General features: G+C 57.5%; 1 protein-coding gene across 1 annotated transcript; it reads right to left on the bottom strand.

The window, feature by feature from the left end:
- Positions 1-900: 900 nt before the first annotated feature.
- DENND6B (DENN domain containing 6B) lies at positions 901-26,343 on the bottom strand (the record flags this gene model as incomplete). Its single annotated transcript, XM_084279577.1, has 20 exons — positions 901-1,147; positions 1,894-1,968; positions 2,257-2,359; positions 3,336-3,445; positions 4,239-4,292; positions 5,470-5,559; positions 6,884-6,948; positions 7,607-7,672; positions 8,203-8,297; positions 8,400-8,495; positions 9,094-9,216; positions 9,749-9,804; positions 11,320-11,382; positions 11,646-11,725; positions 12,280-12,385; positions 15,291-15,371; positions 16,568-16,680; positions 18,216-18,258; positions 18,361-18,399; positions 26,197-26,343. The coding sequence occupies 20 exons, from the start codon at positions 26,341-26,343 to the stop codon at positions 1,025-1,027; spliced, it is 1,728 nt and encodes a 575-aa protein (XP_084135703.1). The 3' UTR covers positions 901-1,024.
- Between the last annotated feature and the right edge of the window lie 221 nt (positions 26,344-26,564).

Raw genomic sequence — 26,564 nt, 5'->3', positions numbered from 1 at the left:
CCCCAGCCCAGCAGCACACCCCTGGCTCTGTCTGTCCACACCCCTGGCTCTGTCCCCACCCCTCTCTCTTTCCCAGGAGGTGAACAGGAGGTGCTGGCAGCGGGGCTGCAGTCAGAAGCAGCTGTGGTGAGAGCTGGAGGGGTTGGAGCCCGTGGATCCCAGCACAGGGTGAGCACACAGCCCCTCAGTGAGCCAGTGCTGAGCTCCAGGCTCCCCAGGCAGGGGTGGCACAGGCAGGATCTGATTCTGGGACATGTTCTCCCAGGGTGCAGGCTGAGGGCAGCAGACACAGCCCCAGGCAGAGCTCCAGCTCTCCATCCCAGCACACAAACTCGGGGTTTCCAGGAGGACAAGTGACAGTTGGAGGCCAGCTCCTCTCCTGGAGCTCCAGTAGCACCCCACTGTGATCACTGGAGTCCTGCTCCTCACAGACACACCAGCCCCTCCTCCTCCTCCTCCTTGGAGACACATCCAGCAGCATCCTCCCACTCCCATCCCAGCCAGAGCTCTCAGAGGTGGCTGAACAGGCAGCAATGATTCTCTCCCATCATTTCTTGGGGAGGGACACAGGAGCATCCCTGGTGTGACCATCAGGAGCTGCTCTGCAAGGGTGCTGGTCCTGCTTCTGCCAGGCAGGGTGACAACCCCCCCCCCCAGCCTGAGAGCCAGATGAAACTGGGTGTGTAGAGGGCAACACGCCTTGCACAACTCATCACATGCTGCTGGAAGCCCAGCTGGGGCTTGCTGACCTACCACCAGCCAGACAGGGAACAGCTCCTGGGGTCCAGTCCCCCAAAACAGCCCCTCAAAGGAGGATGAGGATGGTGAAACAACAGTCCCCTGGCTCTGCTGCCGTGCTGACCCCGTGCTCAGCATCACTCCCAGTTGTGAGCCAGGTCCAGCTCGGGTCGCGTTGGCTGGAGCAGGGAAGAACCTTCCTTTCCAAACACAACTGTGGCTGCCCACTGCCCAGAGGAGGAGAGGGGAGCAGGAGTCCTTCTCCCAGGGAGCCCCCTGGCCGCGCTCAGTGGTGGTGCAGCACAGCCTGGAGATCCTCGGGCAAGGAGCCGATGATGGTCTCGATGTACAAGCTGATGCGCTGCAGAGTCTCCTCCTTCACAGGGAGGTGCTGGCACCTGGCCCTGACCTGCACGGGGAGAGGAGAGGGAACAGGGGGTTAATAATGGCTCTGGAGTTCCTCCTCCTATTCACCAATGATAGAGGAGACTTGGTGTTCAGGGTACAGGACGACAGGAAACTGGCACAGAGTCACAGAGCTGTAGGGGTTGGGAGGGACCTCCAGAGATCATGGGGTCCAACCCCCTGCCCAAGCAGGGTCCCTAGGACAGGTCACACAGGTCGGGGTCCAGATGGGGCTGGAATCTCTCCAGAGAAGGGAGAGATTGGGGGGGAACGCCCTGTGCTCCAACTTGAGCCCATCACCCCTTGTCCTGTCCCCACAGACACTGAGCAGAGGCTGCCCATGGCCCCCTGGGTCCCACCCTTCAGCTCTTGAGAATCAGTGATCTGATCCCCTCTCAGGCTTCTTCTCTCCAGGCTGAACAGCCCCAGCTCCCTCAGCCTTTCCTCACAGGGGAGATGCTCCAGGCCTAAAGCTGGAGGAGGGAAGGGGGAGATGAGATATTGGGGGGAAGTTCTTTGCAGAGAGAGGGGTGAGGGGCTGGAAGGGGCTGCCCAGAGAGGGGGTGGGTGCCCCATCCCTGGGGGTGTTCAAGGCCAGGTTGGCTGGGGCCCTGGGCAACCTTGTGTAGCTCCAGGCCTGGAGGTTGGTGTCCCTGCCTGTGGCAGGGGCATTGGAGCTCTGTGACCCTTGGGGTCCCTTCCAACCCAGACCAGTCTGTGGTTCTGGGATTCTAAGGGAGGAAAACTCACCAGCTTCTCGCGAAGTTTTAGCACCAGGTCTACAATCTCCACCTCTGACTTGTCCTTCATCCAGGCCACAATGTTCTAAAGAGAGGGAACAGCTTTCACAGACTCACAGAATCACAGGGGTGGGAAGGGACCTCCAGAGATCATGGGGTCCAACCCCCTGCCAAAGCAGGGTCCCTAGGACAGGTCACACAGGTCGGTGTCCAGATGGGGCTGGAATCTCTCCAGAGAAGGAGACTCCACACCCCCTGGGCAGCCTGTCCCAGGGCTCCCTCACCCTCACTGGGCAGAAGTTCTCCCCATACTGGTGTGGAAGTCCCTGTGCAGCTTCAGGGAGGGTTCCCCTTCACAGCAGCAGGAACGTACCGCCTCACAGATGGCCTCCAGGTGAAGGGCCTCCAGCTTCTGGGTCATCTCCTTGTGCCTCTGCCGGTACCACCCATCGAAGTTGGGGGACTTGAAGAAGCGCCTGCAGACAGTGAGGTGGGTTGGGAAGGGGCAGAGGGGGATGCAGAGCCACACACTGGCTCTGTTCCACACAGAGTCCCCTTCCCACCACCACAGACACAGATGGGAGAGGTGAAGACAAGATGATTACGAGCTAACAGGCATCCTGTCCTCTCCAGTGGCTTCTCTAAGTGGCATGAGATGGTCACTGATGAGAGGGGTAATCCTGCCAGACTCCCACCTCTGCCAAGGCAAGAAGCCATGCTTCACCCCTCCAAACCATGGAATCCCAGAGGCACCAGGATGGAGAAGACCATTGAGTCCAACCATCCCTGTCCTGTGCTGCCCCAGCTCCCTGAGCACCTCATCTCCCCTCTGTTCAACACCCCCAGGGCTGGGGACTCAGCCCCCTCCCTGGGCAGCCTGTGCCACAGCCCCACAACTCTGCCAGGGAAGAACTTTGCCCTCCCAGCTGAGCTGACCCTGCCCTGGGGCAGCTTAGAAGAACTGTTCCCAGGGCAGGGAGTGATGGGACAAGGGGTGATGGTTTAAACTGGGAAAGGGGAGATTGAGATTGGGGATTAGGGAAAAGTTCTTCCCCCTGAGGGGGGGTGGGTCACTGGCCCAGGGTGCCCAGAGAGGTGGTGGAGGCCCCATCCCTGGAGACATCCAAGGTCAGGGTGGCTGGGGCTCTGAGCACCCTGCTCTAGTGAAGATGTCCCTGCTCACTGCAGGGTGGGACTAGATGGCCTTGGCAGGTCCCTTCCCACCCAGTGCAGTCTGGGATTCTATGAACTGTTCAGCTGACCAGTCTCTGTCCTGAAATTCCTTTTTCCCTCCCAATCCTGCCGGGATTTGATGTCCATCATAACCTGCACCTGCTGCTATAGGGATAAGCAGGAGGAAGCTCTTACCTGGGGATAGACAGGAGGAAGCTCTTACCTGGGGATAGGCAGGAGGAAGCTCTTATCTGGGGATAGGCAGGAGGAAGCTCTTACCTGTAGAGGCCCAACCAGTCGCCCTTAAGCACACAGGTGAGCTGGGGACCAGCGTGCTCCAGGGTCTTCATGAAGTCTTCCTGCCGGAAAGGCCGGATCTGAGGAGGGTTCTGCACAAGAGACAGAGCCTGTTACCCAGCTCCTGAAACAACCAGGGGGCTGGATGGGAGAGGCTGCCCAGGGCGGCCTCAGGAGTGATGAGAATAAAGATGGGTGAACTTCTTAACCAGCCTCATTAGTGACATTCAAATTTGCTGGGGCTCAGAATCATCACAGACTGGGCTGGGTTGGGAGGGACCCCAAGGGTCACAGAGCTCCAACCCCCCTGCCACAGGCAGGGACACCAACCTCCAGGCCTGGAGCTACACAAGGGTGCCCAGGGCCCCAGCCAACCTGGCCTTGAACACCCCCAGACACAGGGCACCCACCCCCTCTCTGGGCAGCCCCTTCCAGCCCCTCACCACTCTCTCTGCAAAGAACTTCCCCCTGATATCTCATCTCACCCTTCCCTCCTCCAGCTTCACTCCAGCCCCCTTGTCCTGCCAGTCTCTGCCCTTTAACAAGCCCATTCCCCTCCTGTTCCTGGGGTCCCTTCAGGGACTGGAAGGTGCAATGAGGTCCCCCCACAGCCTCCTCTTCTCCAGGCTGACCCAGCCCAGCTCCCTCAGCCTCTCTTCATAGGGGAGCTGCTCCAGCCCCCTGAGCATCTTCATGGCTCCTCTGACCCCTCTCCAACAGTCCCACATTGGTGGCCCAGGCTTCTTTTTAAATAACAGAGTAATAAGGGAGTAATAAGGGTGTAATAACCCTCCTCCTTCAGCCAGGGAAGTTCACCCAGAGGATGAGGACAGAGGATCAGCATATGGCACAACCCTTCCCCGTCCCCCAGCACATCGTACGTACCTTCCACGGCGTGATGGCCCTCTGCAGAGGCATCAGGCTTGCCATGTAATGCTCCTAAGAGGAAAGTTTTAAAAAATAAATGAGAATTCAATAAAGAAAAGGAGGTTACAAGGATCAAGGAGCCTCCTGTGTGGTCCCTGAGTGGGACAGCCTGCCCCAGTGCACCCCAGGCACAATCCCACAGCCTCCCACCCTCTGGTTTTCCCCTTGGTGGTTGCATTTTGCAGGAGCCTGAGTGTTCCCCGTGGTTTCCCACCACCACATGAATCCCAAACATTCCTTGTGGGAAAGGGGCAGTTTTCCCAGTACCAAGTACCAGTACCAACAAGGTGCTGGCAGGAGGGGCTGGATTCTGAGAAGATGCACTGTCCCCACATATAAGGGGAGGACATCACCTCCAGAGCTGATGTAGGAAGGAGAGAGGAGCCAAACTGGGCCAATGGGTTGGTCACCAGAAAGCACCAGCAGCTTTTTGGCAGGACTAGAGGGCCTTGACAAGTGTTGGCTTAAAGTGGTGGTGATCACCATGCTGACAGGCCTCATGCTCTCCAGCAAAGCTTCCCAGAGCCAGAGGGGAGACCTCCCTGGCAAGGGGTTTGGCTCCAGCATTAGAGGGGATGGGTTAGGGTCCAGCTCTGGAGCCCTCAGCACAAGAAGGACAGGGACCTGTTGGAGTGTGTCCAGAGGAGCCACAAACATGACCCAAGGGCTGGAGCAGCTCTGCTGTGAAGCCAGGCTGGGAGAGCTGGGCTGGGTCAGCCTGGAGAAGAGAAGGCTCTGGGGGGACCTTACAGCCCCTTCCAGTCCCTGAGAGGTGCCTGTAGGAAGCTGGGGAAGAACTGTTCCCAGGGCAGGGAGTGGTGGGATGAGGGGTGATTGTTTAAACTGGGAAAGGGGACATTTAGGTTGGGGATTAGGGAAAAGTTCTTCCCTCTGAGGGGGGTGGATCCCTGGCCCAGGGTGCCCAGAGAGGTGGTAGAAGCCCCATCCCTGGAGACATTCAAGGTTGGGCTTGATGGTGCTCTGAGCACCCTGCTATAGTGAAGATGTCCCTGCTCACTGCAGGGTGGGACTAGATGGCCTTGGCAGATCCCTTCCCACCCAACACATCCAGTGATTCCATAGGGAATGCCTGGGGTTCCCATCGATTTCCTAACATCAGCCGGTTTGCAAGCACCCCCCGCTCCCCCCCACCCACCCCTTCACACCACCCCACCACAGCCCAACTCACCAGGGGGATGATGAAGCTCTGGGTGAGCTCCAGGAGGTGCCTCCTCAGAAGGGCGCTCTGGACTTCGGACGGGCGCTTCCTCTGGATGCCCTGCAAGCACAGGCAGCGCCCTCACCGCCGGCTGCACCGGCAGAGCCAGAGCCAGAGCCAGAGCTCACAGACACCTCAGCCATAAGCAACCAGCCCAGAGGAGGCTGGCAAACCTCACCACCCAAACCAGGCACCCCCCCCTTCAGCTCAGCACATTGCTCATGTTCCACCACATGGACTCTGCTCTTCCAGGCTCGTTTTTTCTGGTAGGGATCGGTCTCAGTTAGGTCGTCATTAGCACCAGCACTGATCACAGAGTCACAGGATCACAGGGTTAGAAAAGACCTTTAAAATCATCAAGTCCAACCAATCCCATCCTGTGCTGCCCCAGCTCCCTGAGCACCTCATCTCCCCCCTGTTCAACACCCCCAGGGCTGGGGACTCAGCCCCCTCCCTGGGCAGCCTGTGCCACAGCCCCACAACTCTGCCAGGGAAGAACTTTGCCCTCCCAGCTGAGCTGACCCTGCCCTGGGGCAGCTTGAGCCCATTGCCCCTTGGCCCAGCTCCTGGCCCCTGGCTGCAGAGACCATCACCCACCTCTCTGCACCCTCCTGGCAGGGCAGGGGAGGTGGGGAGAAGGGCTCCCCTCAGCCTCCTCTTCTCCAGGCTCAACACCCCCAGCTCCCTCAGCTGCTCCTCAGAGGATTTGCCCTCCAGCCCCTTCCCCAGCCTGGTTGCCCTTCTCTGCACTCGCTCCAGGACCCCCATGTCCTTCTGGTGCTGTGGAGCCCAGAACTGGACCCAGCACTCCAGCTGCAGCCTCCCCAGTGCCCAGCCCAGGGGCACAATCCCCTCCCCAGCCCTCCTGGCCACGCTGGCTCTGACACAAGCCAGGCTGCCCTTGGCCTTCCTGGCCACCTGGGCACACTGCTGGCTCGTATTCATCCTGCAGTCACCCAACACCCCCAGGTCCTTCTCTACATGATCTGTGATACTCAACAGAAACACTGACATTGGGCACATTCATCAAGTTAACTTGTCTCAATCATTGCACACTGTGAAGAGCCTGTTCCTTCTGGAACATTCTGTGTGCTTAATCCAAGCTGTTAGTGGAGGTTTCACAGAATCACAGGGGTTGGAAGGGACCTCCAGAGATCATCAGGTCCAACCCCCTGCCAAAGCAGGGTCCCTAGGACAGGTCACACAGGTCGGTGTCCAGATGGGGCTGGAATCTCTCCAGAGAAGGAGACTCCACACCCCCTGGGCAGCCTGTCCCAGGACTCCCTCACCCTCACTGGGAAGAAGTTCTGCCCCAGATTGGGGGGGAACTCCATGTGCTGCCACAAGGACACAGAGGATGGAGGATGGAGTTGGCAGCCCTTACCTTCAGCAATCTTTTTATCAGGGTCTTGTCTTTGTGCAGAAATGTTTTGTAGGAAGTGTAGATTCCTAGAGAGGAAAAAGAAGCCCAAATGTAGAAAAAACCCAACCCAGGAGTTAGAAACAAATCCCTGCCTGGGGAGATGGAGGATCCATCCCATGGCGCAGGGACAGTGGGGCTGAAGGTCCTAACACAAGCCCTGGCAGATGGAGGGAAGGTAATTACAACAATTAATTTAAAATAATTGCAAAAATGGTGAAATTGTTAAGGCAGCCAGTGCTCAGGGTGGGATCAGAGGACCCTGAACTGGCTCAAGGAATCAGAGTGGGATCAAAGGACCCCGAACTGGCTCAAGGAATCAGAGTGGGATCAGAGGACACTCAACTGGCTCAAGGAATCAGACTGGGATCAGAGGACCCTGAACTGGCTCAAGGAATCAGAGTGGGATCAGAGGACACTCAACTGGCTCAAGGAACTTTGGAGCTGTTCTCCCAACACTAAATAACTTATTCTGTTAATATCTATGAGTTTTTTCCTCCTTGGAAGAAGGATGATGGTTTTTGTCTGAGCTGGGGGTTGCTGCTACTGTGTGGCAGCTCGAGGGCAAGAAGATGGCAACACCAAACCAAGCAGAGAACACCACATGCACCATTCACTTCCTGCCTGCAAAGCCCCCCCTGTGGAAGGGAAAAGCTAAATCAAATGATGTCCAACACCAAACATTACCTGGCTTTGTGTCCAGGGTTTTCAGCTTAGCTAGCTTCTTCACCTTCACCTGCTTGGGCAGGTCTCCTGTGGGAAGACATCAAATGTTCAGGCTCTGAATGTCCCCCTGAGAACACCCCATCCTACACTTGGACACCTGAAATAGTCTCCCCCCATACACCTTAACCCCACCCTCACAGGAACCTTCAGGTCTGTGAACTTCCCTGCTAGAATTCCAGGCCAGGAATGTGTTAAGGAGGCACTGCCAAGACCCAGCTCCCCAACCTAGAGGTTCTCATGGTTTCATAGATCAGAATCCATCTCCCTTCTCCACCTCTCTCTTCTCTAGGCAATTTTCTCTTTCCTGCCTAGGAAGGACTCTCCTTAATACTCCAGAAAAAAAAACCCACAGCAAGTTATCCTCCCAACAATTTGCCTGCAGCACGGCTTGTGCTCATCCTGCACATCAACCCAGTCAGAGTCTAGACCTCCCTTTGGCTTCCCAGCTCTCCTGGGAATGAAGATGTGTGAAACAATGGCCACCACCACAACTGGGAGCTCACCACCAGCCCCCAACGAGCTCAACCAACACAACAGAGCTTTGGTTCCACCCTTACCTGACATTCTGAGCTCCCCAACCCGAAGGATGTGTGGCCAGTGCTGGAGAGTTTTGATAAAGAAAGGGTTTGTGACTCCCACCACGATGTTGGGCCTGGAAAGAGGAGGAAGGAAGAGGTAAAACAAGGCTGACCCTCAGGATTTACCTTCCCACAGCCTGTGGCAAGAGGGTGGCAGGGGTGTGGGGGGCACTTACGGAGCCTGAGTGCGGGTGGTGTACTCCTTGAACTCGCTGTCGTGGATCGTGAAGTAGGGCCGGTAGTCACAGCAGTACCTCAGAGGAGCAAGGCAGCTGCAACAACAGGCACAACAGCTGCCCTGTACACCCAGCAGAGGTGACACCAGGCTCGTGCCCTACTGCAGGGTTTCATCCTACCAGAGGTAACACTCTCCAGGAGTTCCAGGTTTGTTTTTTTTTCCCCTACACTAAAGCAGGGGTCAGAGCTGGGGAGGCAAAGTTCCTTGGGGGGACTAACCATCAGGTCTCCCAGCCATCAGGTCTCCCAACCATCAGGTCTCCCAACACAGAATCACATATCACAAGGTTGGAAGAGACCTTTGAAGATCATCAAGTCCAACCATTCCCATCCTGAGCTAAACCAGATCCCTAAGGACCTCATCAACCCTTTTTTTGAACACTCCCAGGAAAGGTGACTCAACCCCCTCCCTGGGCAGCCTGTTCCAGCCCCTGACAACTCTTTCAGTAAAAAAAGGAGATTCACAGGAGATTCACTTTTACTTCATCACTGGTGGAAGCTGAGCAAGACTCTCTTGCTCTGCTCTTTGGCTTTCATTGGGAAAGGAAACCTAACCCAGCATGAGAGCAGGTGTGGAAACCTGTGGGAGTTTGTTCCTACCATTACCTGCACCTCAGAGTCTGAAGGCATTACCTGGTCAGAGCCAGGACCATTTCTGAGGAGACTGTAGGGGATGGTGCCATGACAACCACCGGCTCTCCCAGCAGCATCAGCTCCCACAACATCTGGATGTGAATCAGCACTGGCTGGAAACACCTGGCAGGGAAAGGAAGAGCAACAAGCCAAGGTCAGGAATGCAGATAGGGTGATGCCCTGCAAGCCCACCCACCCACCCAGGCTTGTCCCTGGGTGTCTGAGCTGTAGGATGGAGCCTGAGCATCCCACCACAGAGCCCCACATGTCTTTGCATGTGCTGTTGCTCAGCTGGTTTAACCATGGTCAAAGGAAACACTCATGGGGATGTGGAGCAGCTGACTGATCCCACCACTCTCCATACACCCCCCCACCCACACCACTCCCCAGCAGATGTGGGGCTGGTACAACAGCACCAGGGTTGGTTCAGACACTGTGCCTGCACTTCAGAAGACCAGGAGAGGAGGTCAAGGCAAGAACCCCCTCCTCTAACCAGCACACCATGAGGGGGATAAGGGCAGCACACCCAGGTTTAAGCACTGCACAAGCCAGGGTTGATTGCTCATTGGACACTTTTGCTATGGTTTAGAGGATGGTCTGAGCAGGGAGAGGGGAAAGAGGATGGAGAGAGGGTTGCAGGGATGGTGGCTCTCACCTGAAAAGATCCAGTTCATGAATACTGGGGAGAACCAGTGGGGCTGGTAACAGATTCTAAACAAGGAGGGGAAGAAAAACACCAAAGAAACCCAGAAGTGTTAGTGAAGGGAAGGATCCTGACTGAAATGCCATCTGAACTGACCACATCAATCACAAAGTAGCTGCTTCTACAGTAAAGGGGCTAAAGCTTGGAGAAATGAGCCAGGAACAGATCAGGATTGAGCATTCAAGGTGTAAATGCATTTCCTTTGGTAAAAGACACCCAAGGATCCCTCCTCTGCAAGATGGGAAAGATTCCCTGTGTCCAGTCCTTCATTTTCTAGAGTTTCCCCTGGTGTAAGGCAGAGTTTGGGAAACAACTACAAACAAGAAGGGCTGGGAATACAGAGTCACACAATCACAAGGTTGGAAAAGCACTTTGAGACCATCAAGTCCAACCATCCCTGTCCTGTGCTGAACCAGCTCCCTGAGCACCTCATCTCCCCCCTGTTCAACACCCCCAGGGCTGGGGACTCAGCCCCCTCCCTGGGCAGCCTGTGCCACAGCCCCACAACTCTGCCAGGGAAGAACTTTGCCCTCCCAGCTGAGCTGACCCTGCCCTGGGGCAGCTTGAGCCCATTGCCCCTTGGCCCAGCTCCTGGCCCCTGGCTGCAGAGACCATCACCCACCTCTCTGCACCCTCCTGGCAGGGCAGGGGAGGTGGGGAGAAGGGCTCCCGTCAGCCTCCTCTTCTCCAGGCTCAACACCCCCAGCTCCCTCAGCTGCTCCTCAGAGGATTTGCCCTCCAGCCCCTTCCCCAGCCTGGTTGCCCTTCTCTGCACTCGCTCCAGGACCCCCATGTCCTTCTGGTGCTGAGGAGCCCAGAACTGGACCCAGCACTCCAGCTGCAGCCTCCCCTTCCCTACTAGACTAGATTCTGCTCATCACCAACTTGTGTCATAGAATCATAGAATCCCAGCCTGGTCTGGGTTGGAAGGGACCCCAAGGGTCACAGAGCTCCAACCCCCCTGACACAGGCAGGGACACCAACCTCCAGGCCTGGAGCTACACAAGGTTGCCCAGGGCCCCAGCCAACCTGGCCTTGAACACCCCCAGGGATGGGGCACCCACCCCCTCTCTGGGCAGCCCCTTCCAGCCCCTCACCACTCTCTCTGCAAAGAACTTCCCCCCAGTATCTCATCTCCCCCTTCCCTCCTCCAGCTTCACTCCAGCCCCCTTGTCCTGCCAGTCTCTGCCCTTTAACAAGCCCATTCCCCTCCTGTTCCTGGGGTCCCTTCAGGGACTGGAAGGTGCAGTGAGGTCCCCCCACAGCCTTCTCTTCTCCAGGCTGACCCAGCCCAGCTCCCTCAGCCTCTCTCCATAGGGGAGCTGCTCCAGCCCCCTGAGCATCTCTGTGGCTCCTCTGACCCCTCTCCAACAGCCCCACATCTTTCTTGTCCTGGGGCCCCAGCTCTGGCCACAGGACTCCAGCTGGGGCCTCACAGGGCAGAGCAGAGAGGGACAATCCCCTCCCTGTCACAGGACTCACAAGGACACGTGTGTCGCGTGTCACGCCGCGCGTCACCTCACCTCTTGATTGAACTGCTTCACTGGGCTGGATCCTGGCTTGTCCACCCTTGAGGGGATTCTCACCTGGATCCAAATATGAACAGAGGGATTATCCAGGGAGATGGAGGCAGCACACCCACCCCCACACCCACACCCACACCCTTTGCTTTCCTCCCTAAACCATCCAGGTGAGGAAGGTCCCTCAATCACCCATTCCAATGGAACAGCAGACAGGGATAACAAAGGGGAAGAACCCAGGCAAAGAGCAGTTTCAACAGCCAGGAGACAAGGGAATACACATTCCAGCCCCCAATCTGCTCAGCCTGCTGACCAGCAGCAAGGTGTACCTGAATGACAACTCCCATCACAGGCAGGTTCAGAGTCTGTCCTGGCAGGGGAGGTGGCCACTGATCGATCTCATTGCACACTGCAGGGACAGGGGGAAAGAGAAGAGGTTCATCACAAGGTCAGTATGGATAATTTGGCTGGTCCTAAATCCAGCCAACATAACTACTGCTCATTCCCAGCTCCCACGTCCCCCCAGCCAGTTCCAAACAAACACTTTGTCACAGAATCACAATCCCCAGGTTGGAAAAGCCCTTTAAGATCATCCAGTCCAACTGTCCCTGTCCTGTGCTGACCCAGATCCCTGAGCACCTCATCTCCCCCCTGTTAAACACCCCCAGGGGCAGGGTCTCAGCCTCACCATCCTCAGAGTGAAGAATTTCTTCCTAACATCCTAAATCCACCCCCCCCTTCCATTCCCCCTTGTCCTGTCACTCCAGGCCCACCCTAAAAACCCCCTCTGCAGCTTTCCAGTAGCCCCTTCAGGGACTGGAAGGTGCTGTAAGTTCTCCCCAGAGCTTTCTCTTCTCCAGGCTGACCAACCCCAACTCTCCCAGCCTGGCTTCAGAGGAGAGGTTGGGAAAACCAAAGAAAGGTTCAGAAAGGGAACCCTCCTCCCCAGATGTGGGTGCTCACCTGCCTCCAGGCAGGGCTCCAGCTTGTCAAAGTACTCTGGAGCGATGAGCTGCAGCAGGGACTGGAACAAGTTCACATAGGGAAGGCGTGACACCAGCACCAGAGACTGAAAAAAGAAGGTACATTTAGAAGCCAGAGCCCCCTGGCACCATCATTCCTTGAGCTGCTCCTATTGGCACTGCTTCCTAGAGGGCTCTGCTCAGAAAACCTCAGAAGAGCTCAAAAGCAGCACTTCTAGGGGTGGAAATTTTGTGAGCTGTTGAGCCTTCAGGCTTTGGGAGACCCTGGGTGTCCACACAGATGTGGAGCTTTTTGGTTAATGAAGTTGGCAACTTCTACCAGGGAACCACAGCAAGCACCAGGGATGAGATTGTGACCCAGGAAAACATCAGCTTGGGGGGAAAAAGAAGAAGGAATTACTGCCAGGTTCCAAGCTCCCAACCCAAGGATGTCAGATGGAGAAGTGTGAAGGAGCTGGCCACCCAAATGGAAATCAGGCAGAGAAGGAATTCTGGGGTAGAAGCAGCAAAGTAACTCAGAATCCTGCTGGGTGGCTCCCAGAGAGGCCTTTTTGTTGTTGTCTCAGCTTCTTTCTATCACTTCCTAAAACGTCCTTTACAACTTCTCCAACTCAATCCCACCAGAGGCTTTCATCACTGCTGATTATTCCCTTCCTCTAATGATTAGTGAACATGTTAATCAGGATCCAGTGAGTTCAGCAGAAGCCATCCAAACACCTCCTTTCCAGCCCAAAACCTTGTGACCTGGAGTTTAAAAAAGCCCACCCAAGGGTGAGAAGGTGCTTTGCTGAAGAGTCCCAGGGCCCCACTCCTTTGGTGAGTTCACCCAGGAGCATCAGAGAGTCACAGAATCACCAGGTTGGAAAAGACCTTTAAGATCATCAAGTCCAACCAATCCCATCCTGTGCTAAACCAGCTCCCTGAGCACCTCATCTCCCCTCTGTTCAACACCCCCAGGGCTGGGGACTCAGCCCCCTCCCTGGGCAGCCTGTGCCACAGCCCCACAACTCTGCCAGGGAAGAACTTTGCGCTCCCAGCTGAGCTGACCCTGCCCTGGGGCAGCTTCAGCCCATTGCCCCTTGGCCCAGCTCCTGGCCCCTGGCTGCAGAGACCATCGCCCACCTCTCTGCACCCTCCTGGCAGGGCAGGGGAGGTGGGGAGAAGGGCTCCCCTCAGCCTCCTCTTCTCCAGGCTCAGCACCCCCAGCTGCTCCTCAGAGGATTTGCCCTCCAGCCCCTTCCCCAGCCTGGTTGCCCTTCTCTGCACTCGCTCCAGGACCCCCATGTCCTTCTGGTGCTGAGGAGCCCAGAACTGGACCCAGCACTCCAGCTGCAGCCTCCCCAGTGCCCAGCCCAGGGGCACAATCCCCTCCCCAGCCCTCCTGGCCACGCTGGCTCTGACACAAGCCAGGCTGCCCTTGGCCTTCCTGCCCACCTGGGCACACTGCTGGCTCATGGTCAGTCTGCAGTCACCCAACACCCCCAGGTCCTTCTGGGGTAACTGGGATAAACTATGGGTGCAGCAGCTCCCTGCACTGTCCCGTATCTCTTCTCTCCTCCAACTCTTCTGAGTGATCAACCCACTGCTTTAGTGGAGATGAAGGACCTCACTGCTGTAGTAGCACCTCTCTTTGAAGGAAACTCCATGTCACTGCTGTGGGAGGGGAGAGGGACAACAAGGGTACTGCTGGGACAGAACGGTGTCCCCATTTCCCCCCATTTTCCAAGGGTTACCAGTTGGATCTACCATGAAGCACTGCTCTCTGAAGAGCAGGGGTTGGAAGTTCCTTTGGCTGAGAGGATGGCATTTTATCTTCTGACATGAGAGAACACTACTGAAAGGGCAACCCCATGGATGCAGGGAGGAAAATGGGGGCCAAGTCAAGTATTTTCCTTCCCTCGAAGTCTGAGAGATCTCTGTTACCACAAGATCCCAGACCCCAGCCTGACCCTTGCCCAAGCAGGGTCACCTGGAGCCAGGTGCACAGGATGGCACCCAGGACCCTGGAGTGGGATCTCCCTGGAGAAGGAGACTCCCCATCCTCTCCAGGTAGCCTGGCTCAGGCACCCTAGGCAGAGGGAAGAAGTTCTTCCTCCTGCTGGGATGGACCTTCCCCTGCTCCAGTTTGTGCCTGTTGCCCCTTGTCCTGTCGCTGGGCCACACTGGGCAGAGTCTGGCCCCTCCCCTGACCCCCCCTTTAGATATGGGTGGGTGTTGATGGGATCCCCTCCCAGTCTTCTCTTCCTCAGGCTGAACAGCCCCGGTTTTCTCAGCCTTCCCACCCCCTAGAGATGCTCCAGCCACTCCTCATCCTCATACCCTCCCTGGACTCTCTCCAGCAGCTCCCAGTCTGTCCTGAACTGGGATCCCAGCCCTAGCTGTGGCTCAGCAGGGTGAGCAGAGAACAGACCCCACTCCTGGACCTCCCAGCCACGCTCTGCTCGACACCTGCAGACCCCAATGGTCAGGCAGTGACTGGACCTGTCCATCTGGGTACCACAAGGAGCTTTGTGTCCTTCTGCTGAAATAAAGATGATGTCCATCAACCCACATTCCTCTCCACTGTCAGTGTCAAAGCAGTTCCTGATAGGAGACAGGGCACCAGCAACACCAGTAAGTCAGAAGGGATTCCCCTCCCTGATGGCTGCTAGGAAGATGAACACAATCCCAAGGGCAGGGCTACAACCCAGCCAGCACAGACCACAGTGACAGCCTCTCCCTGCCAGTGACACCAGTGTCCATACTGGAGCCAATGTTGGAGCACTTGGGATCATTGGGATCTTGTGCTTCAGGCAGCAGGTCACCTCTCATGGGATTCCCACAGCATGGCAACTGCATCCAGGTCAGTTTGGAATGACACTTCCCACACAGCCCTGTTCTCTGGGACCTCTGCTGTTCCCTGTGGGTGTCAGGTAGGGAGAGTGTTCCACAGCTGTGGGTTGGTGCCTTTGTACAGCTGAGAGCTGTGAGGGGGGCTGGGGGGGGACTCACCTTCTGAAAATAGCCCCTCTTCATGGAGCTGTCCTTCACCTGCCTGAAGTACACGTACCCGAAGTAATGAGCCGACTCCCGCTGCAAGAGAGACCCAGAGCTACTGAGCAATCAACAGCCACCAGCACCAACCTCCTCTGGATGCTGCCCCAGCACCACACCTCCCTGCTGCCATGAGGCAATCACAGACTCACAGAGCTGTAGGGGCTGGAAGGGACCTCCAGAGATCATGGGGTCCAACCCTCCTGCCAAAGCAGGGTCCCTAGGACAGGTCACACACGTCGGTGTCCAGATGGGGCTGGAATCTCTCCAGAGAAGGAGACTCCACACCCCCCTGGGCAGCCTGTCCCAGGGCTCCCTCACCCTCACTGGGAAGAAGTTCTGCCCCAGATTGGGGGGGAACTCCCTGTGCTCCAACTTGAGCCCATCACCCTCGTCCTGTCCCCACAGACACTGAGCAGAGGCTGCCCATGGCCCCCTGGGTCCCACCCTTCAGCTCTTGAGAACCAGTGATCAGATCCCCTCTCAGGCTTCTTCTCTCCAGGCTGAACAGCCCCAGCTCCCTCAGCCTTTCCTCCCAGGGGAGATGCTCCAGGCCTTTCAGCATCTCTGTCCCTCCTCTGGACTCTCTCCAGCAGATCCCTGGCTTTTTGATCCCAGGGAGCCCAGAATTGGACACAACACTCCAGGTGGGGCCTGAGCAGGGCAGAGCAGAGGGGGAGGATCCCCTCCTGTGACCTGCTGCCCACACTCCTCCTGATGCCCCCAGGATCCCACTGGCTCTCTCAGCCCCCAGGTCACACTGCTGGCTCATGACCACCCTGTCACCTTGTCATAGAAGGTGATCAGGTTAGTTTGACAGGATCACAGAATCATAGAATCATAGGGGTTGGAAGGGACCTCAAGAGATCATTGGGTCCAACCCCAATCCAGAAGGATCTACCTTTTGTAAACCCATGTTGACTGGGCCTGATCCCCTGGCCATCATGCACGTGCTGCATGACAGCTCCCAACATGACCCTCTCCATGATCTTCTCCAGGACTGAGGTCAGACTGACAGGCCTGAAGTTCCCTGGATCCTCCTTCCAACCCTTCTTATATCTGGGTGTAACATCTACCAGCCTCCAGTTCAGTGGAACTTCCCCATTCTGCCAGGATCACTGGGAGATGATGGAATCTTCACGTGGAGTAACCAGATGAGGAGCCCATTTGGCTCCCAACCCACCACCACACCGTTGGCTTGGGAAGCAGAAGCAGCAGAGTGAAATGCCACTGACCTGCAGGGTCAGGGGAGCTTCTCTGTTGTACTCGCCGTCGTCCTCGTAGTGAGCAGCCCTCTGTCCCCCAGACTGGCGAAGGCGGAAGCTGAACTGGGTATCCCCCAGCCCACCTGAGACAGGGAAGGGCACAAACACTTAGCAGGAAGCTTCAGGAACAAGCAAGCTGGGAATTCCTTCAGCCAGAAACCTTGGCAAAGGCAGAGATGGTGATTTACCCACCCCAAACCTGCTGGGGAACTGCATAACCCCCCCTCCCAAGCCCAGTGCAAAACAGAGAGACCCCACAGCCAAGCACACCGAGCCAAACCTTGGCAGGGTGCTGCTGGGAAGCTGAGGAGACATCAGCCAGCATCACCTGCCCTGAGCAGCTGCAGCCACTGCTTCTTATCCACCTTCCTAGAAACCTGTGAAGAGCCTTATCCAAGCACACACAACACTTGTTTTAAGGCTGATCTCCCCAGCATAGTCTTAGCAAAGGACTGAGGCCAACCCCATGGCCAGGCAGCTCCAGGTGACCATCACCAAGCCTACTCTGCAGAGCAGAAAACCAAGGGGCAGGAAGCCCTCAGGAGTGCCCATCAGTTGGATGGGGTGGGCAGAAGGAGCAGGGTTGGGTATGTACAAAGAGGTGGGTTATGAGGAGGGTTCAAGGTGTTGAGCTCACCAGGAGCAGGGTTAAGGTGCTCTGAGGGTGAGAGGACACCCACCCTTTCCAGTGCCTGCAGGTGCTGTGCTCCAAAGAGAAGCAAAGACTGTTGGGTTGGGCTAGAAGATACTACTAATAGTAAATAATTCACTGTAACAAAAGGGATGTTTCGCTTGGGTGTTCATGGAGCTCTGAGAAACCAGAGGAAGCTCATCCTGAAAACTCAAACTGACCAGGCAAAGCTGTGAAACCCCAGAAATGAGTCCTAAAGAAACAGGTACTGGGATGAATTCACAGAATCACCAGGCTGGAGAAGCCCTTTGACATTGAGTCCAACCAATCCCATCCTGTGCTGACTCAGCTCCCTGAGCACCTCATCTCCCCTCTGTTCAACACCCCCAGGGCTGGGGACTCAGCCCCCTCCCTGGGCAGCCTGTGCCACAGCCCCACAACTCTGCCAGGGAAGAACTTTGCCCTCCCAGCTGAGCTGACCCTGCCCTGGGGCAGCTTCAGCCCATTGCCCCTTGGCCCAGCTCCTGGCCCCTGGCTGCAGAGACCATCGCCCACCTCTCTGCACCCTCCTGGCAGGGCAGGGGAGGTGGGGAGAAGGGCTCCCCTCAGCCTCCTCTTCTCCAGGCTCAGCACCCCCAGCTCCCTCAGCTGCTCCTCAGAGGATTTGCCCTCCAGCCCCTTCCCCAGCCTGGTTGCCCTCCTCTGGACTCTCTCCAGGAGATCCCTGTCTCTTTTACCCCATTGAGCCCAGAACTGGACACAACACTCCAGGTGGGGCCTGACCAGGGCAGAGCAGAGGGGGAGGATCCCCTCCTGTGACCTGCTGGCCACACTCCTTTTGATGCATCATCCTTTTGATGATGATGTGATGCTTCTAGAAGGTGCAGCCGGTCAGTCTCTGCTGCAGCGGAGATGATGACTCACTCTTTCCATCCTGAGCCTGCTGCAAGAAGCTGCCCTGCAGACAGGGGCAGGGATGTGACCTACCTGAGTAGGAGTCTGGGAAGGACAAGTAGCAGATACTCGTTTTCTGCAAGAAACAAAAACCACACAGTAAGAAACCCACCCTGGCCACAGCCCAGTATCTTTACAACTGGGAAAACCAAAGCAAACCACCAAAGCCAGTTGTTACCTCCTTCTCTGTCAGCCTGAAGTCGTAGGGATACACCAACTGCAAAAGAGAGAAGAGCCAGTGAGACACTCCACTGCCCTGTGACTGCAAGTACTGCCTCCACACCGATGCTGTGCCCTCCCCAAACTTTATCCTACTGGGATAAACTGGGCATCTCCCCAGTTAAAATCTGACCGTGGTCAGCCTGCTGCTCTGAATCACAGACTCACAGAATTGCAAGGGTTGGAAGGGACCTGCAGAGATCATAGAATCAGAGAATCCCAGCCTGGTCTGGGTTGGAAGGGACCCCAAGGGTCACAGAGCTCCAACCCCCCTGACACAGGCAGGGACACCAACCTCCAGGCCTGGAGCTACACAGGGGTGCCCAGGGCCCCAGCCAACCTGGCCTTGAACACCCCCAGGGATGGGGCACCCACCCCCTCTCTGGGCAGCCCCTTCCAGCCCCTCACCACTCTCTCTGCAAAGATCTTCCCCCTGATATCTCATCTCCCCCTTCCCTCCTCCAGCTTCACTCCAGCCCCTTGTCCTGCCAGTCTCTGCCCTTTAACAAGCCCATTCCCCTCCTGTTCCTCTGCTCCCTTCAGGGACTGGAAGGTGCAATGAGGTCCCCCCACAGCCTTCTCTTCTCCAGGCTGACCCAGCCCAGCTCCCTCTGCCTCTCTCCACAGGGGAGCTGCTCCAGCCCCCTGAGCATGTTCATGGCTCCTCTGACCCCTCTCCAACAGCCCCACATCTTCCTTGTACTGGGGCCCCAGCTCTGGACACAGGACTCCAGCTGGCGCCTCACAGGGCAGAGCAGAGAGGGAAAATCACCTCATCAGGTCCAACCCCCTGCCAAAGCAGGGTCCCTAGGACAGGTCACACAGGTCGGTGTCCAGATGGGGCTGGAATCTCTCCAGAGAAGGAGACTCCACACCCCCTGGGCAGCCTGTCCCAGGGCTCTGTCCCAAAGTCTGTATGGAGGTTCTGAGACAGAACAGCAACAGAACAGCTGCAGGAGCCAGCTGGAGGCTTCTCCAGACAGACTGAGGATGTGCACAGGGCTGTTTCCTCCAAGGGGGCAGGAAAGGGTCATTCCAGCACTGCCCAAAATCACCTTAACACAGGCTCACCCTCCCAGCCTGGGAAGCATTCCTACTCAACTCTGCACCTAAACACAGGTCAGCAAACTGCCCCAAACAACATCCTCAGTGGGAAGTTTGGGGCTTTGTGTGTTTCTAATTGTTCTTTGGAGGGGGGTGACTTTATTTTGACTTTTAAATCCTGCTAAAATCTGTTATCATTCACCAGAGCCACCAAAGACCCTGAAGGAGCTTGGAAAGCACCACGAGCTGCTGAGAGGTAAATCCAGAAGCACTGAGTGCATGTGAGGGGGTATGGAAAGATGGGGGGCATGGAAAGACACAGCCTTCTGCAGGGATCTGCAGGGATACCAGCAGAGCAATCCACTGTCCTCAGGGGCAGGGGGAAGGATGTAGCACCAACTGAAAGCAAGATAGTAAGAGCCTGGACACAGACTCCAGCTGCACAAAGGGATTAAAACCCAACACATCAGGTGCAACGATACAAAGTCTGACCCAGGCTTGGGTATGTACCACATATCCCACCTCCCCAGGGCAGAAACATTCCTTGAGTGGTCTCAAGCAAGTGGTGAGCAAGAGATGCTGTTCACAGCAGCCAACAAGCAGAACACAGGCAGCAGGAGAAGCCTGAGGGGGTTGAGAGCTGTGTTTGAGCCTCCCCAGCTTGAGATCTGTTGTTGGAAAGACAAGCTGGGGGTTATTTTGCACAGGAAGAGGTGGGTCTGGCACAGGCTTGAGGATTCCTGCTTTGTCAGCACACAGGGGACAGCCCAACGTACCACCCAGCAGGTAAGAGAGGTGTCAGGAATCTCAAAGCCTCCAGTGAAGGACTCTGGCTTGGCAGAGGGACTCTGTAACTGCTGATCATGCCCCTTCTGTAACCTGACTGAAGAGTCCTCAAGGCAAGAATGGTGGGGTCAGGGTGGAGGGCAGAGCCACCAGCAAGATCCAGGACAGGAAGGTCCCACAGAGAGGTGAGGAATGACACAGCCACAGCAATAAGGAGCCTCCTGGGTCAGCAGGCAGAGGATGGAAACCAAAATACTTACAAATCCATCTATGAAATCGCTCAGCCAGCATCACGGCACCGGGAGATGCAGGGAGGTGGCAGCAGGTAGGTGGGTGAGAAAGGGAAAGGCTCAAAAAACAGAGCTCTGCCCATCAGGCTTCTGCAGGTCTGCTGCTGGAGTCAGCAGGGCTTCCAATCAGGAGCTCTCCCCAGCACCCAGCTCTTCTTTCACATCTATAAATAGCCAGGGTGGCTCCATGCCAGAGCTCACCCAGCAGGCTCCCTTCCCTGACTGCCCAGCAAGGGCAGCTCCTCAGCTTCAGAGAGCCAGGCAAATTAACAATTAAACATCCTGCTGATTAGCAGCTGGCTAAGGCTTCTCCACAGGATGGGAGCAGAATTACCAAGGCAGCAGCGTGAAGGCTGGGTGAGGGAATGAACCACTCTGCTCCCTGAGTGAGGTGACCGATGGATTCGTGTGGTGCTGAGGAGTTTAAAGCTCCTACAGACACCTGGGAGGTTCATTCCCACGTGGTGATGAGCAGAGCAGGAACCTGGGCATCTGGTCTGGAGGCATCAAGAAGCTGGGGAATCTCCCAGCATGGTGTTTGCCATAGTGGCCTCATGAGAGGCAGGATGGGCTTCTCACTCTCCTGCTGCCTTGTTGGGGGGTCTTTCTGCTGGTAAATAGAGAGTGGGAGGGGATGCTGGCGGCTCCCAGCTGCTCTTGGGGTCTGAGTTTAGAATCACAAGGTTGGAAAAGACCTTTAACATCATCAAGTCCAACCAATCCCATCCTGTGCTGCCCCAGCTCCCTGAGCACCTCATCTCCCCTCTGTTCAACACCCCCAGGGCTGGGGACTCAGCCCCCTCCCTGGGCAGCCTGTGCCACAGCCCCACAACTCTGCCAGGGAAGAACTTTGCCCTCCCAGCTGAGCTGACCCTGCCCTGGGGCAGCTTGAGCCCATTGCCCCTTGTCCCATCTCCTGGCCCCTGGCTGCAGAGACCATCGCCCACCTCTCTGCACCCTCCTGGCAGGGCAGGGGAGGTGGGGAGAAGGGCTCCCCTCAGCCTCCTCTTCTCCAGGCTCAACACCCCCAGCTCCCTCAGCTGCTCCTCACAGGATTTGCCCTCCAGCCCCTTCCCCCAGCCTGGTTGCCCTTCTCTGCACTCGCTCCAGGACCCCCATGTCCTTCTGATGCTGAGGAGCCCAGAACTGGACCCAGCACTCCAGGTGGGGCCTGACCAGGGCAGAGCAGAGGGGGGGGATGTGCTGGCCTCGCTCCTTTTGATGCATACATGGTGCTGAAAGCAGATCCTCATGCTAAAGCTTTGCTGTTGATACCAGCACTGGTGCCAAGGACTCAGCAGAGACATGGACAGCCCAGAAGATGACTGCTGGTGGCTCTGAAGTAACCTGGCTTCACAAAGCATCTCTGCTGGGGAGGGAGGAGCTGGTGTCGTGCTGAACAGGGATATTTCCCTGAACAGGGATATTTTGGAGCCACCAGGATGAATTTTCTGTGTTTCTATGACAGCAGCAGCAAAGACATCCGAGTTCCTCCGGAGTGGGATGGTGAAGGGCTGGTGGGGAGGATGTTCCCAGAGGATACCACCCGTTAGCCAGAGAGGATGGGCTCAGAAACATGATTTCCCTCTTCCCTGGTGTTTCTGCCATCTGTAATGGGGTGTTTGAAGATGTCACCTCCAGCAGCGTGGGTTCTGTGCAGATTGGGGCAGCAAGGGAAGAGATGTTTTATCCAGAGCAAATCTTGTACTGGGGGGAATCCCAGCCATAGATCCAGCCTGGGAGAAGAGCTCCTGGAGAGCAGCCCTGCTGAGAAGGACCTGGGGGGTCTGGTGGGGGAGAAGCTTCCCCTGAGCCAGCAGTGGCTCTGGCAGCTGGGAAGGGCGATGGGATCCTGGGCTCCATCAGCAGAGGGGTGGCAGCAGGGACAGGGAGGGGATTGTCCCTCTCTGCTCTGCCCTGTCAGGCCCCAGCTGGAGTCCTGTGGCCAGAGCTGGGGCCCCAGGACAAGAAAGATGTGGGACTGTTGGAGAGGGGTCAGAGGAGCCACAGAGATGGTCAGGGGGCTGGAGCAGCTCCCCTACGGAGAGAGGCTGAGGGAGCTGGGCTGGGTCAGCCTGGAGAAGAGAAGGCTGTGGGGGGACCTCATTGCACCTTCCAGTCCCTGAAGGGACCCCAGGAACAGGAGGGGAATGGGCTTGTTAAAGGGCAGAGACTGGCAGGACAAGGGGGCTGGAGTGAAGCTGGAGGAGGGAAGGGGGAGATGAGATATCAGGGGGAAGTTCTTTGCAGAGAGAGTGGTGAGGGGCTGGAAGGGGCTGCCCAGAGAGGGGGTGGGTGCTCCATCCCTGGGGGTGTTCAAGGCCAGGTTGGCTGGGGCCCTGGGCAGTCTTGTGTAGCTTCAGGCCTGGAGGTTGGTGGCCCTTGGGGTCCCTTCCAACCCAGACCAGTCTATGATTCCATGAATGTTCAGGAAAGGATGCTGAGGTCCCAGCTCAGAAACCCTGTGGGCCAGAGCTAAAGCTGAACTGCAAGGGACACCCTAAGGTTCAGCTATGCCTTTTACTGTTTCAGAAGAGATGATGCAAAACCACAGTGCAACCTCCAAAGCGAGGAGGGGTTTCCCCTCCTTCCCACTCACCCTGCTGCCAGCACGTGAGGCACCACCGAATCACAGCACAACCTACTCCAAGTCTCTGCATCCTGCCACCACGTGCAATCCCTGGGGGTGTGTCAGGAACTCTTGAGGGGGATATACAGACACCCACAAAACCACAGAGAGCTCTGGCAAGATCTACTCTGATCTGGTAACATGCACAGCAAAGCTCCCACGCAGACCCAGCCAGGACTTCAGTCCCACAGGGCTGGGTGCCACAGGGACAATTATTTAACCCCAAAACTCGCAGTCTGAAGCATGAAGCTCCCTCCTCTCAGCTGCAGAAACCAGCCTGCTTGGGGATAAACTGCAGGAGCTGAGCCCAGTCGACACCAACCACGGTGACAGATGGAAATGGGGAGTAAGCAGGAAGGCAACAGGACCACCTGACTACTGGTAATGGTGACATCTCCCCTTTTCCACTTGGAATTCCCCTGGAAGACAGTAACAACTTGAGCTTTATTATTTACCCAGCCCACCAAGAATGAAAGATGGGTCTTTATCATGCAGCTTCTCCTCTGCCTCCCATCCTTTCCTGGCCTCCTGCCCAACACAGACCCTTGTTTCTTGCCCAAACCCTCTGCTCAGAGACAGAAGACCAAAGGAAAAGCCACGGTGGGGTTGTGTCATCCAGCCACAATCTGTGCTCCATCCAGATACTGAGATGTTCCCAGGATTCCTGGTTGTTTGTGCCATGTTTTTTCCCCTCAATACTCACACAGGCAAAGGAGGGAGAGGGAGGAAAGGGAGAAAAAGAACAAATCCTCTCCAGGGATTAAGAAAGGATATTACTGCATATCCAGGTCGCACAGGTTGGTGTCCAGATGGGGCTGGAATCTCTCCAGAGAAGGAGACTCCACACCCCCTGGGCAGCCTGTCCCAGGGCTCCCTCACCCTCACTGGGAAGAAGTTCTGCCCCACATTGGGGGAACTCCCTGTGCTCCAACTTGAGCCCATTGCCCCTTGTCCTGTCCCCACAGACACTGAGCAGAGGCTGCCCATGGCCCCCTGGGTCCCACCCTTCAGCTCTTGAGAACCAGTGATCAGATCCCCTCTCAGGCTTCTTCTCTCCAGGCTGAACAGCCCCAGCTCCCCCAGCCTTTCCTCACAGGGGAGATGCTCCAGGCCTTTCAGCATCTCTGTCCCTCCTCTGGACTCTCTCCAGGAGATCCCTGGCTTTTTTATCCCAGGGAGCCCAGCACTGGACACAACACTCCAGGTGGGGCCTGACCAGGGCAGAGCAGAGGGGGAGGATCCCCTCCTGTCACCTGCTGCCCACACTCCTCCTGATGCCCCCCAGGATCCCATTGTCTCTCTCAGCCCCCAGGGCACACTGCTGGCTCATGGCCACCCTGTCACCCACCAGGACCCCCAGGTCCTTCTCCTCAGAGCTCCTCTCCAGCAGCTCCCCCCAGCCTGTCCTGATTCCAGCCCTTATTCCTTCCCAGGTGCCAGACTCTCCACTTGCTCTTGTTGAACCTCATCTGGTTTCTCCCTGCCCAGCTCTGCAGCCTGGCCAGGTCTCTCTGGATGGCAGCACAGTGTCCTGTGTGGCACCCACTCCTCCCAGCTCTGGATCATCAGCACTTGCTGAGGGTGGATGCTGTTCCCTCAGCAAGGTCCTCAATGAAGACATTATTCCCCCAGCATTCACATCCTCACCAGGGTACATCAGGTCTGGTTTTGCAGCAAAGAGTGAATAGCATGTGAAACGTTGGTCTCCAGCAGATCTGTAAATTTATTTTCAGGCTTTGTGAAAGAAACAGTGGAGTACTTCAGAACACAGAGCAGCAACTGGATCTCTGCCACTCTCCATCCCAGCCAGCTGCCTCAGCATGACTTTAAACCCGGGGTGTCTCCATTCTCTGAAACCCAGCACCAAGCTCCTTACAGACAGGCGAAGGGAGCAGCTCTGCCCACAGTTACACAGCGAGTGCTGAGGACTCTGAGCTGATGCCCAGGCTCAGCATAACCCAGAGGGATCCGGCCCCCTGGGGCTGTGCTCTGCTGCAGGCCCAGCAGCCAGCTCCTGCCTGCAGCCCCGTTACCAGCCTTGGGTATCCAACTCCCCCTGAACCCCCTTCCAGGGAGTAGGGAAAAACCATCCCAGTCTTTCTGCTTCCAGTTCATCCCCTCTGCTCCCCCTGGCATCTGAGACTTCCACAAAGCCTCCGACCTGCAGGTGCTCAGGCTGACAGATCCCACTCAGCCCCCCCGCTCTACTGCACCCCATTATCGCCCCATCGCTCCCCCACTTCCCGCCCAGCTCCCCACTCCTTCCCTCCCTTGCACCCGCCGACTCCACACATCATCATTTCAGAGCAGGATTCTCCCCACACCCCTTCCCCAGGCCTTCCTGCCTCCCTGGCCGGCACTGCCTCCGCCCTTGCAGCCTGGCCCCCTGCTTGGCTGCTTGCCGGGCACTCCGGACCTCCTGCTCCTTCAGCCCTGTCCCACACCCCCAGCACAACCCCCACTACCTGAGCCTGGGACTCAACCCTGCTGCTCCCTTGCTCTCCCTCCACACAGGGCCCTTCTCCGCCCCTACCCCAGCATCCTCGTTGCCTGCCCGCACCCCCTGCTCACTCCCAACCTCCCACTCAGCCCTGGCTCCACCAGTCCGCACCCCCAGCTCTGCTCTGCCCCCCGCGCCTGCTCGCTGCTCCACTCAGAGGCCTTCTCCCCCACACCCTGCCTCTCCCCACCCTCTCCGCGGCCCTGCTGGGGCACAGACCCCACAGTCCCCGGGCGAGACCCCCTCCCGCAGCCGAGACCCCCTCAGCTCATACTCCCCAGCCGCCGGGCTCAGAACCACCCCCTCAGCCCCCAGCTAAGACTGCCCCCGACCCCCTCCCACTGGTCAGACTCTCAAAGCCCATACCCCTCCTCAGCCCCCGTATCCAAAGACCCCCAGCCCCCCGAGCTCAGACCCCCTCCAGCTCAGATTTCCCCCCAGCCCCAGGCCCAAACGCCCCCAGCCCCTGACCCCTCCCCAGCTCCGCCCCCCCGCAACAGCCCAACCCAGCCCTGCCCGGCCCGCGCCCCTCGGCCCTGTCCGCACCTCCATAGCCTGGCCCAGCTCCAGGTCGAAGGTGACCACGCAGACACAGTCGAGCCAGGCGGAGAAGCGGACCCAGGGCAGCGGGGAAGAAGCAGCGGCGGCAGCGGGCCGGCGGGGCCGGGGCTCGGCCCGGCACAGCGCGTCCATGGCAGCGCCCGCTCCGCCCGGCCCGGCCCGGCCCGGCCCCACCGCCCCCGGCCCGGCCCCGCCCCGCCGCGCCGCGCCCCCCGGCGGACCGGAGGTCCCGCGCTCGTCGCCCCGGGCCGGGAGCTGAGATGCCGGGGCCGGGGCCGGTGTCCCGCGTCCCGCAGGGCGGCCGGGACCCTGCGCCCCTGTCCGGCCCGCACCCCCGGGGCGGCTGCCCAGGC

Source organism: Gallinula chloropus (genome assembly GCF_964237585.1).
Source record: "Gallinula chloropus genome assembly, chromosome: 1".
Taxonomy (NCBI): Eukaryota; Metazoa; Chordata; class Aves; order Gruiformes; family Rallidae; genus Gallinula; species Gallinula chloropus.
Note: the sequence above shows the minus strand (reverse complement) of the source record. Positions and strands in the feature narration are given on the sequence as shown.